At 36.6% G+C, this 13916-nt stretch overlaps 1 protein-coding gene across 1 annotated transcript in view; it reads right to left on the reverse strand.

Annotated features, from left to right (window-relative positions):
- The window catches only part of SUCLG2 (succinate-CoA ligase GDP-forming beta subunit), a 117568-nt gene that overhangs the window by 82990 nt on the left and 20662 nt on the right, over positions 1–13916 (reverse strand). The window contains exon 2 of the mRNA XM_030458633.1: positions 9920–10061. Coding sequence (XP_030314493.1) covers positions 9920–10061 — 142 coding nt within the window. The remainder of the gene's footprint in view (positions 1–9919; positions 10062–13916) is intronic.

Below are 13916 nucleotides of genomic sequence, written 5' to 3' on the forward strand. Positions count from 1 at the left end.
CTTAATCATTTACAACAATGAATATATTTAAGATTTATAGTCTGAAGGTTGGTGCTATTTAGCTTCCTCAGGTGAGCAGTTCAACTAAGCCCAGGGGAGGTTAGAGAAAAGTTTTCTGCTTCACAATGATGCAAGAACCATCACTGACTTCAGCTGTAGGATGGGGCAGATTATCCCACATGGAGGTAAAACTGTCTGCTTCAGATGTTTCTTAACAAAACAAAAATCACTTACAATAAAGGCACAGTCAACTTGTGGAACTAACAAGAGCATGATACTCACTAAATGTTTTCTGGGATGACATTCTCAAGGGTTAAGGCCTCATGTAAAATATCCTGTGATGCATGAAGTCAGATAGCATCTCCCAGCTGAACCCAGCAGGGCTACAAAGACACACTTCATATTCATAAGTGTGTTGAAATCTTTCACTTTTCTTAAACTGCAAATATTTTCATATTTTCAATGCACAGCACTTTCTCAAATCTGAAGTAACAGATTAACAAAATGTCAGAACAACCTCAGCTTCAAAAACTGCTCTACAATTTTAAGTAGAGATTATGTACCCCCAAAACAAAACATCTGATGATCATTCTTCTCAACTGTTGATGTATATCAGCTTGTAACTGCCCCCATCTTTAAAGATAAAACAAACCCTTGTAAGTCATCCTAACCTTTGCAAAATACCAGGTAAGAATAATTCATACTCTGGAGGAGGCTGGGAGAGGATTCACAGGATGGAGTCTGTATGCTGGGTGAGCTCTGAACTTTGTACAAATTGAAAAGCCAGCAATGAAAGATTTCTGGCTTGGTCCAAACCCATGTCCTTTTACAGGACATGTACAAGCTAATACCCTTACAAATCAACCACAACCCACCTATTCCATGAAGACAAGAGATGTAGCAAATTTAGCAGAAAGCACTGACAGATGAAAAAAATTCCAACTTCCTCAAGTGAATTAAATACCAGAAGTGGTTATCTAAAAACATTATGTTCCTGCTGATTTCTGGGTCACCTGGGGGACACAAGTGGAGATCAGAGGAAACACCATAGTATCAAATGAGGGCAATAACCAGAACTGTTGTCTCCAAAACTCAACAAAAGAAATATTAAAAGATGAAGAAAATTTGGAATTCAGCTAAAGAAAATCATCTGAGTTAGAGCTGTTTTTTCAGTGTAACTTTACCTATTAATTTGAAGAAACTTGGCACTACTCAAAACTTAACTATTTGTAAAGTTTCCCAGTTTTTCTCTCTCTAAATTTAGCTCAGTTCTTCTTGTTCTTTATTGTTCCAGTCATCAGAGGACAAAAGGAAAAGTTCTCTCTGTTCATCTACCCCTGATGAGAAGGTAACCAAAGCTAAAGTTGTATTAGCCCTGATTCCAGATGAAACTGCAGCCTCAAATAAAAACAGTTTGAAGCATAAAAATATCCACAGTGTGAAGTAGGGAACAGATTATATATTTCTTCAAAGAAATTACTGTCAATTTATTGACAATATGGAAGAGTTTTGCTTAAAAGGACCTAAGAGACCCTACAAAAAAGGGACACACTACAAACTATCTTCAACTCCAGGCTGTCATGATTCTGATCTGTGTTTTTCTACTATTTTAATTCAACATGATTTTGCTACTAGTAATCCCATTAAAGGCTTTTAGAAAAAACCAAACCCACAGCCCACATTTTACAGGCATAAGTGTCAATTACATTTCTGACACCCTTTTAGAAGGATTACACACTGACAGGCTGATTGCATAGAAGATGCAACACTACAGAGTGCAGACCCATCAATCTCAGAAGCTTTGTCATCTCATTTCAAATGCCTAAACTAATAAACAAGATTTCAATATGAATAGCTAAAACATGCTTCCTTCTGCAGGTTTATATCATGTAAAGAAAAGAGGTGCAATTCTTCTGATCACAAGCATCCCAATGACCACACCAATACAGCCATAGGAATGGAGCCCAGGGAGGAAAAAGATCAAGTAGCCAGATGTCAACCTGATTTTTTTTCCATCACAAGTTAAATCCCATATCTGCAGTATTTGAAACCAAAAACATGCTAAGCTAGAGTATCTATCAACACATGGATTTATTTTGAGTAAATAAATCATTCAGACTTCACAGGAAATAAGAGAAGATTTCTCAGGTGAAAGTGTCACATAACTTTTAGGCAATATTTTACACTATTTTACACCTTATAGTTCCATATAGTTTTTAAAACACAAGGGCCAACTAAGTTAATGTACAAACAAGTCAGTATTTTTTTCAATACTGATGTAGTTCATATCAAACAAAGAACCTGGAATTGGATCTGGCTTGAGAAACATAGAGTCAGTGTTGGCAGGAGCTTAAAAAAAAAGGACAACTCATTTATCTTCCATCAGGACCCAACATCTTTCTCAGAAGGGGATACGCTGAGGCATTCAGATTAAACCAGCAGTAAATACAGGTGATATGAAAAAATTTCCTACTTCGAGTCACAAGTGAATTTTTACAACAGGGTTTGTCAAATTAATGCCAAAGTAAATGCTTTACCACATACATCCCAACACAAGGCAGAGTAACAAACAAGAAAAACCAGAAACACAGAAAATAAAGACATTTTGTTTCAGTAATCAGCCCCCAAATATTTAGAAGCAGATGGGTATCTATAGAGTGTGGAAGGTGTGATTTCTCTCCTTTACACAGCTGCTGGCACTGCAGAGAAAACTAAGTTGTTCAGTGTTTCATACCTTATACATAAAGCGTGTCTAATGGTTCTGATTTTATGCATAAACAATGAAAATTTCATGCAGCTGCTTCTCAATTACGCATCTGGTTATTGTTTTGCAGCTGCAAAACTACCTTGAAGAACTCTAAAATATAGTGTGACAAGTCTGGAATAAATATCAGCAGTCATCTTGTACCTTCCTTGTGAAATGCTGGGTTTTTTCATACCACCTGTTAAAAGTCCTGAATCAAGAGCTATGGCTTCTTACACCTCCTTCCTCTATAAACAAAACCCCACTAATATATTTAACACAGCTGAAATTTGTAAATGACTGCTTTGTATGGCACACATTAAATATATAATTCAGTACCCCATTTCTAGAGTATTTCTTACTCTGTGTTGCTACTTCCAAGCAGCTATTTTGGTAATTTGATCAGAAATCCAACACAGAAAACAATAAGTCAGCACAACATTAGTGTCAAACATCTGAAATGAGATTTTGATTTGTTAGTCCCCTGGCCATTATTCATATTACTATAAATCTATTGAATATGAAGACATTTGGTGACGAAGAATGGTTATAAAATACCATTAAAATATAAAATACAATAGTTGTATTGTAAGCAGTCTCAAACTTGCATTTACTGACTTACACTCAGCTTGTTATTTTCTGACAAAGGGAACAGATAAGAAAAACAAAACAGACAGGTTTTTTTCATAACAATGCATTTGAAATTAACTATTTCTGTAATTCCTGGTGAGACTGAGAGTCCCTCAAAGCATTTTTATGAAACACTTTTATAACTGAAGTATTAAAAAAGCAACAATTTGTAATTTATCTTGAAATACAAATGCCCATCTTGAAACAACACAACACCCAAGTGGTGAGTTCTGACAAAATCTTTTATTAGCTTTGTTTCAGAAAGAATAAAACTCAACATCCCTGTTAGGCAAGCTGGAAGCTTTTTTAGGGCTTTTTTTTCTGGCTTGCAGGATGCAGCACATGTGGCCATTACCAACCCATGTCTGTGCTGTTAGGCAGCTGCCTGGTTTTCATGCAGGTGCCCAGAGCTTCTAGGGAAAAAAATTGGGAAGCTGAAGAGAGGGAATGAGGCACACAGGGAAGAGAGAGACCCCTGGCAGAGTTTGCCAAGGATAATGCACTGCTTAAATCCTGCTCTGCTTAATATCTTGCCACTTCTCAGCAGCCTCTGGGAAATAAGGTTCTGAGCACAAAGCCCAGAGGATGGAAGGGAGCCAAGAGGAGGGAGAACAAGGAGATGCAAACCCAAGCAAACAAAACACAAAGGAGGAGAAAGAAGGGGTATTTTAAGGCTCATGTCCAGGGTGAGAGGTCCTGCTACACAGCAGTGAAAACACACATTGTGTATGAAAGCCTCAAATGGAAAACTTAATTCCACCTTATTTGTGGGCTTTAGCTTCCAAGCCAGATTAAGTCAAAGCACCTAAAAGCAACCTGAGAGCAAATGAACAGGGCACATGAAAAGAGTTACTAACAAATAGGCAGTATCCTCCAGCCTTACACTACATCTATACCACAGCAAACTTCCCACTATTTTCTATACAAAACCCTTAGTAAATCAAGTATCTGTGAATATAACCCTTTAACACCTTTCCTAACTCCCCTGATATCCCACAACTGATTTTTTTATCCAGTAGATGGGTAAGTAAATTAATTGGTCACAGATCTATTGATTATCAAGCTTCTCAGGAAAGAAATTATTTTAAACAGCAGTAACATAAGGTGTTGCCTCCAGAACTTTTACTCTGGTTTATTATTTTCAGAAATAGATTTTAAAAATCATTAGCACAGTAATGAAATTCAGAAATTCTTTCCAAAAATCAGGCCATTACAAAATTGACAAATACAGAAAAAAATATTACAAGAAATGTCAGCACCCATTATTTGTTTTCTGACCATACACAGACACATTCATTTCTGTGACTGTAATGTCAAGGAAATGGTGTCTAAGCAAAGCCTTCATCAAGGAAAAAAGAGTGCACACAAACAGAGTGGATTTTAGCTGGACACAACTGGTAAATACTTCTCAGTAGGGTAAGATTCAAGTGACTTTTTAGCACAAAAAAGACAAAGGTATTTCTCAGTCAGAACTCAGAAGGTGGAAGATGGCATTAGGAAGAAATAAGAGATACAGAGGAAAGGACTCTAAGGAAAAGAGAGCTGGACAAGGAGCAAAAAGAGATTAAAACCAGAGATGATAGCAGATGAAATGGATGCATTCAAGAGGTGTCTATGAAGACTGGGAGTAAGAAGAATATTTACCACTTGTTTTTTCCCTGACTCTTGCAGGTATTTGCTATTATGGAGAAATATGGAAAATGAATATTCCCTCTAGTCTTAGCTTTCAGCACTCAGACAAAGGCAGAAACCATTAACTGAAAACCTGCTAAAGAGAACAGAGAAATGCTCCTGCTGAATGTGATCCAAAGACAGCTCATCCACCACGAGTTTTCTAATAATTTAAAAGGTTGCTTTCTACATGCTTACCCCTTTGAGAATAGAATCATGTTAGTCAATAACTTATAGCATTATTTTGCCTGAAAGGATAGTTTCAAAAAGCTGTAATTTAAGTATAAAGAACTTTAATAAAAGCTGTCAGAGAAAATAAGAGGACTTAGGGGAGAGTTGTTCCTTAACAGTGAGTAAGATCTTTGCATACAGCCCCATGAAATGCTATTCCAGCTACACATGGTTTTTCAACAGATGCAGAGAAGCATAATCCAAGAAGTACACAGGGGTTTTTTTGAGAAATAACTCATTATGCAAAGGGGAAAATTTATTACAACATGGTGAACTATAAAATGGAAAGAAATGTGGAAATCACAAAAATGCTGGAGGCAATTTTTGTCTCTTACTTATCCTGACAGAGAAAAGAAAGGGACTCAAGAAACGTAACCAAAGCAGATGATGACAGTAAAAAAAAACCCAAACAAACAAACAAACAGATAAGTAGCCAACAAACTCAAAGATTAAGGAGTAAATTCATTTACTTAAAGGTAACTTTAATGGAGGGGTGGTCTGTACAGGATTTGCATAAAAAAGCTCTCCCTAAATCCTAAATACACATTCATAATATCCTCAGAAACAGAGTCAAGGATCAGTTTCATTTTTCCTAACATAAAAGCTTTGATTAAACACAGACAAGGTTATCACCAACAATTTCTTCATAATCTCTACAAAAAGAGAATTACCAAGCTAAAGATAAAATTTCGAGCCCTTTTAAGCATACTCTGCTTTCATGTGGTTTTCCCAACTTGTTTTGGAGAGAAGAACTTTCAGATGAGGAATCTAAAATGCAGCCTTCCAGCTCAATTAAACAAAGCCAAGGGGAAAAAACTCAGGAGGCTGAGCTAGGAAGGAGAGTGGTGATCACATGCCTGAGAACTCTTTCAATATTCTATAAAACAGTAAATAACAGGTGACAGATAAATGACCTAATGGAAAGAGGCTTCAATAAACCTCTTCTGTTCTTTATAAAATACATGTTTACCTCTCCAACCTGATATAAAAGCCATGCCTTTAGTCCTAAGCCAAATTTTATGAGTTCCCTCATGCATAAGGCAATACAAACAGGAGATGCAGAGACTATATTTTGTTATACATTTTTTTTTAAAGAATAGTGAATAAAAAGCCTTGCACTCAATTCAATTGCATTTCTCTGTGATGGAGTGTGAACACTACACCTGACTGATTCCTAAATGTAATGAAAAACTAAGTGGCAATGGGCAGCACTCTATTGCTTTTGTTAAAAATCAGAAAAAAGAAACACATGCCAAGCTTCTAGCAGCCATTTAGGACTGTCAGCAGTTTTAGCCACTTCTCTAAGTTCTCCACTGATTCAAAGAGCCAATTGTCAGCCCATAGTAACACCCTCCAGCATAATTATAATCCCCCTCAGCTTTGTTCACCTACTAGACTAAAATGATGGTGCCCTTAAAAACTTCTCCATCAGGGAGAACAGAAAGAACAGAGCATGTGCTGATGCAGACCTTGGGACTGCTGCTGGAGAAGCCTGGAGAAAATGATGGACCCTGAAATGATGCCCAGCAGTGAAAATACACACATCCTAAGCATCAGGAATTATTTCCTTATATTGTTACTAGAGCATGAGAAAAAAAAAAATTGCAAAAAAGGAAATGCCTACTCTGGCTAAACAAACCTTTAATTTACTGCTGCAGTGAGAATCAGATCAGAAGACTTGGGAGTTAAAGCAGGAGCAGCCAGATGATCTTACATTTCAGGCATAAAACTCAGCTCCCAAATACTTCACTTTGTTCTGTTTAATAGCTGCAGTAGAACTGTAAGAACTTGTTTACAGGTTGTGTTTCCTCAGATGGCAGATCAAGCAATGCTGTAGTGTTGTACAAAAGAGCACAACATCTTTTTCTTTCCTCTCTTGAAAAATCTGAGAATCATAATATGAAACAGAAAACTCCTTTGTCACTGAATTTCTTGGTTTTTCTGTAAATATCACCTTGTCTACAAGTTACACCTCAAAACTGCTTAGCATGTAAAAGGCAGTGAATTCTTCAGGGCCTAATTCTGCTTTCCCTATGGTATACAACTTCTTTTGAAGTCAATATTAGTGATGTCATTTGAATTTTCTTCACATCTGCCATTCTTATCTTGGAGGAAAAAAAATCCAATGCTTTAATTCCATTAAAAATTCTTTGCAGACTGCCTTTTGTGCTGCTGGTAAGTTATAGAATCTTTCTGAGAAAATTAATATTCAGTGTATATAATAATAAAAGCAGGGAGAGCAACAGAGGAAATGAGCAAACTATAACAAAACTGCTGATCCTGGATAAAGGAAAACCTTTTCAAGAACACATGCATTAACACCTTCCTGACAAGCAAAGACAACAGCAAATCTTGTTTAATCCCATCTCTTTCCATTGCATCAACAGGAAAACCAACAACAGGAAAAAATAGGTGAGCACAGACATTACAGCAGCACAGAAATCCCTGTCAAGCCTGTAATATTTAGTGAAATTGCAAAATTAATTTGTGAATATCTCACTTTGTAAAGACTTCCAAGTCAGGAATTTCTATCCCTTTATCTGCAGCTCCTCATCAAGCACACAAACCCATAGGAGTGATGTAATGCTATAGGATTATTAAAGAAAATTAATGATAACAGGTCTAGAGAAAGAACCTCGTTTCACAAGAAAAATACACGTTTGACTTTCACGTTTTGATAACTTTATTCAACTTTTTTCTTAAAAATATACTGCCAAGCATCCTTTCTTGCTTGCAGAAGCTGAAAGACAGCTGCAATGGGGCATACAGTACATAAACCACCAGATATTTGAGCAGAGCCTCTCCATTCACCATCTTTTACTGCACAAAGCTTGTCTACCAGGATGATTCCAAAGCTGCCTTTGGTTATTTTGGGGGCAATATTTGGTGCCTCCTGTAAAATAACTTTTTTTTGGTTTTGTCTATAACTCCTTACTTTGTGTGGCTGCATATTCAGAAGATGGCAGCTCATATCAACTTGTGCAGATAAACCTGAGTGACAGAGATAACACTAGTCTGAAGGATCATAAAGAAGATAAACCTAATGAAATTTTGAAACAACAATGACCACTGTTGCAAAACTTGTCTTCGAGGTGCTTACTTAGTTTTCAAAGTGCATGTTGAAAGCACAAGGATAGCACACTATCAGAAATATTACAAGGATGTTGTTAATTATTTAGTGGATTAATGGAGTGTGTCAATCACTTCAACATGAAATAACTTCCACATGATAAAGCACAATTCTCTAATATCCAGTAATGCAGCATGCTCGAATGCAGTTGCATAGTAAGGGATGAAGAAAAGCATCACTGACTGATAATATTTTGAAGAGTTAACAAGCCAACCTACTTAAAATGTACACAATTTATTTGATAAAGTTTGATTAGCAAGTAATTTGGCTTCATATTTTTTTGTTTATTTAAATTTCAACAGGCTTTTTTATGTTTCTCTGATGTGCAAAAGCAAGCAAGCTACAGAGGTTATTCCAAATAAATCTGGCAACAGAAACCAGAAAAGGTTCACTGCCTTTAATGGAGTAATTTATTTCTGCAGGTAGTTATAGGGATCAAAACCAGTAAGTTATTGGATGGGCTGATTCATTAATGAGTTCAATCACAAAGAGGAGAGTTTAAGAGCTGTGAAAAACCTGCCACAGTGAGTATTTCTTGATTTTCTCAGACCTGCAGACATAAGGAAACCCTCCAATTCTATGAACATTGCTTTTTACCACCCTTTTTCAGTTTGCCCTGCCAAATGACCATAACAGGAGCATTTCATGGGTTTGTTTCAAATACACTGGTTGATATTAGAAGGTTTTGTTTACTGAAAAAAGCATCACCTTTAATAAAGTCAGAGATTTAGCTAGGCACTGTGCTAATCCTGTTCAGCAACCTGAGCTCTGATGAAACCTTTGATATAAGTTGTGTTAATTTGCTTTCCAGTGTACAAAACTAAAATGCATTTAATCAAGATACTTGTGTATTATGTAAAACATAATTAAAAAACCCCTTCCTGTCACTACACAGACTACAATGATGTCTGTCCTTTGGCATTTTGATGTATGATATATGAAAAAAAGCTAAATTAAAAGAAGAAACTATTCAAACTGCTATTAACTTAAAGTAGAACATTTCTTTCAGAGTTAGAATTGGGTGCCAAACATAATTTAATGCCTTTCCTTTTTCCTTTTGTGCCCAACTAAGTTCTGAATATCTTAACAAAAGGGAAATCTACAACTTTTTCTTTCCTTTTAATAGAGCAAATTTTTACTTGAAAACTGTTTAGGCAACTTTGGTTACTGAAATTCCATAAGTTCCATCAATTATACAACAACACATAACTTTCCTCTGAAGCCATTAAGTCACTCTGAATGTTGAGTTATTCAAAATGACATAAATAACATTAATTAGACTTTATCTTGCATGCTAGATATAAAACATTTTAGAAATAATGTTATAAAGCAATATCAGTGTTCTAAACTGTTGTTCTCATATGAAATTAAGCATCTGTTTCTGGTCTGGCCACTTATATCAAAACTTTTCAATAATTATCAATTTGAAGGTTGTGTACAAGTTATTAGAATACAATTTATTTTCCAGATTACTCTCTGGTAAAGCAGATTCCTCCCATTATCAGTCAACTTACTCAGTCTCTGAGCAGCCTCCAGGGCATCATTTGCAGAATCAGCTACAAAGAATCTCTGAACTGTAACCCCATGGTCTGCCATTAGTTTTTTGCTTTGGTACTCCTGGAGGTTCAGCCATCGTCTGGGGGTTAATTGAACAGCCTAGAAAAACGAGAGGGGAAAATAACATAATGCTCATTAAACACAGTTCATGAGACAGCCAACAGTGCTCTTCAGCCTTACTCTTATCTACAGCCAGCAGGTAAATAACACTCATTCAGAGGAAAGCTAAAATACATATTGATTTACCTAAGTGCATTTTCTTAGCATTTGTGCATATAAAGCACTCGGAAAGCTATGGATTTATTTTTTTTTAAAGCTACACAAGGCTCACAGTTCTGGGGCAGACTTTGGTTGCTGTTGCCAAATGTCTCTTTCAACACAACTTGTTTTCCCATTTTTTGGTTGGGGAGGAATTAAACAGGTAAAGAATTTGCAACACAACTGAGTGTTTCAACAGATATCTCCAGTGCCAGCTCAAACCAGCAAGGCTTTAAGGACTCTCTTAAATAATATGGACTGCAACAGGTCACCACCTAATAATACACCTAATGGAACAGAGATGACAGCATGACAAGCAAATGAAACTCTCTTTGTTTGCTAAAGAAAGGTCATCTCCAGTGCCACCCATCTGGTGTGCATCCCTCCAGTGGTATCTCTGGCTCCAGACTGGTTAATGAATACAGGAAACCTAACAGCTCCAACAGGACTCTCCGAGAAGCTGTTCCCAGCCACCCTCCTGGGATGCTACAGAAGCTTTCGCTATAAATCACCTTTACAACTTGAAAATATTCCTCAGAATGATCCATGGGGAAACTTCAAATCATTGCTGAGATGTTAAAAATCAGATTAGATCCAGATACAGTGCATCCACAGATAAGCATATGGGCATAGGTCTGTTCTCTCATACAAATTAAGCAATTAATATACAGATATTATGGTGATATTTCCTTTATAAATTATGAATCAGATACATCCAAGGAACACAGATAGGAAATAAGAGTATAACTCGTTTGAAAGAGCTGTCAAAGCAGTCCTAAGGGTGGTGAAATGAAGATCTGGCCAAGAACTGCTGGCACAGAAAAGCAAAGCTCAGACACATGATGTTAGGAAGCACAGACATTTTTTCCCACTCCTGTGTTATGTGATCCTAAAGAGAGACCATCTTATTGAGTGCCAGCTGAAGACTTTCAATCAACACTTTCCACAGAAGACAAACTCCAGGTTGTGAACAAACTACTCCATAAAATGAATTAGTACAACATGCCACTGTGTGCTGTAGTACAATATATTTAGAAACCAACTGTGTCAAAGTCTGTATTAGAAGCTCTGAAGAGCAAGGAACATGAAAAACTTGCTTTAAAGCACTTGCAGGATACACACCATATGTCTTGAAAAGAGCAGGCAAAATAAAGTGGTTGCAAGAGATGAAATGAAGTAGAAGCTTTGAACCTATGAAGACAACTACTCTTTCAAGACCATCTTGAAATATCAAACCAGCTGCAAACTTATGCATTTTAGGCTTCAGGCACACAAAAGAAGTGGCCACGAGATGTTAGAAATGTGAGTTAACAGATGATTCTCTGAATTAATTGCCACCTCAAAAATGTTTTGCTTGAATATATACCTGAACAATTTAAATGGGATAGCAATAAAAGAATCTATTAGTACAAGAACCTTGAAAAATCCTTGCCAGATAAGTTCCAAATCATAAGAAATACTTTTATACCAAGTGTTGATGAGTAAGATGGGCTTTAAATTGCCAAAGTTTCTTGGGTATTATAAATTTTCACACATTCTACAGCCACAAATGAGAGACAAGTGAGACTGACCATAGCAGTGCTACTGCACAAAGGACAGACTAGGCAAGAGTCTTCCAAAGTTTGGAAAGAAAACTATTTCCCACACCTGCTCTTCTATGGGCAGACAGAATCCATCCTTTCCCCTCCAGACTTACTAGGAAGACACTACCAGCACAGAACATAATAATCCAGCATCCTTTATATTAATTATTTTCCCATTCTACAGCACTGCTCTTGTCAACAATTAACTTGCTCTCAGCAGCACTACACAGCACTGCTGGATTCACCCGTGTGCTCCTCTCTCTTCTGAAAGATGAGGATTAAGTTGTAAATTACCATGAGGAAAAATCATGTCAAGCTGAAAGGGGCAGGAGAGAAGTGCAGGAAAGCAGAGGCAGCATTTAAAGTCCTTCCACTCATTATTGATTCCCTCCACCCTCTATTCCCAGCTTATTCTCTGCTTGAATACTTTTATCTCTTCTCCCCACATACCAGTCAGAAAATCATGCTGGAAGACACCACACAGCTCTCAGATCTCTGCACACAGCTTTGTCTAGGGTTGAAGCACTCTTCATTCCAAAAATTTAAAATATTTCTGTGTTTTATCTGTCTTTTATTGCAAGGCAGCACTGATGTACAAGTACTTTCTGTCACTGAAGCATCTGAAGAAGAGACTGGAAATCAGATTGCAGACTTTAGTAAAAACTGACTCCCCGTGTGACATCTTTTGTTTCATCTCCAGAAGATGAGAAGCAAGAACTAGAAAGTTTTCCACTGGTTGCATTTTTCTGTGTTAAGAGATTTTTTCTAACTACAAAAAAACTTTGAAAAAAATCTTGCTAAACTTACACTCCCATTACTGTAAATACACTTTAACCTGAATATTAACATCTGCCAAGCCCTGAGCAGCCCAAAATAGGGTGTAGGTTTAAATACATCTTTCTATCTTTCTAAACTGTTTTTTTTTTTTTAAGTGGCATTTTATTTCCTAGCATGTTAGCTACTTTCTATAACAAAACAAAAGAAACAAACCTTAAGATCACACCAGTGAGCCTAAATGAAAACTCAGACAATAAGTTTGCATGGAATGGAATAAAGAAAAAACTCAAGCTAAAGGATTTAGTCTTCTGAAAGCAAGTTCTGACTAAAAGGCTAAAATAAATATCATTCATGGCTCTGCTGAATTCTTCCAACAGACCTTATATTACAACAAGAATAACTTTCATATGAGCTCTTTATGTGTGTTGTGCATTGATATACACATTGTAGATGGAGAGTAGCCCTTATTTGAGATTCAGATATGCCAGATAGGTTGAAAGAGGTTTTTTTCTTTATTTTTAATCACAAATAACCTTTAAGAATAAATCAGTACATAAAACTATGGAAAACATCACTAGTAACATATCCATCTTTCTATAATATTTATTATTTATCATAATAAAGTGCTAAAGGGGAATTAAATCCTTCCTAATACGATAATTCTGAAGATTAAAATTCTAAACTAAGTGTTTATTAAAGAGATTAATATAGTTAAACAGGACTCTATTACAACTCATAACATTTCCTTAGAGCCTGACAGCAGCCTCAAAAATCCCAAAACTCAAGTAAGTGGAACAAAAGGCCTCAACTGAACAGTAACATGAGGTGGGATGAGGGAAGAATTATTTAATCAAGTACAACTTTCCCACTGGATTCTCTCCTGCTGCCTAGAATTATTTGGCATTTTCCAAAAGCAGAAAATTCATATGGTTGGGGTTCAGCTGTGCTTCTCTTTCCCAGAAGATTTTCACTACCAGTCAGAATCATACTCATATTGTCCAAAAACACACAGACTGGTGATGGACTGGTCATGGGTTGGACTCGATGATCTCTGAGGTCCCTTCCAACCCAGCCAATTCTATGATTCTATGATTTCAGAAATAGGTTACAAGCAATTGCATGTTTTGATCTGAATGAGCTTTCTGTTCAAAGTTACTACTTTAAGTAACTTGATATCATGCTTGATCCAACTGCATACCTACAGCATCATGAAAATGAGTGGGACACTCATCCAGCAGCCAAATCTCTCCATTTGACAATGTTAATTTGATAATGGTGCATAACTGTACCACTGCTTTATTGACTACTGCTGGAAAAAACAACAACTCTGCTCATG

The sequence above is a fragment of the Calypte anna genome, chromosome 12 (genome assembly GCF_003957555.1).
Source record: "Calypte anna isolate BGI_N300 chromosome 12, bCalAnn1_v1.p, whole genome shotgun sequence".
In the NCBI taxonomy this organism is placed as follows: Eukaryota; Metazoa; Chordata; class Aves; order Apodiformes; family Trochilidae; genus Calypte; species Calypte anna.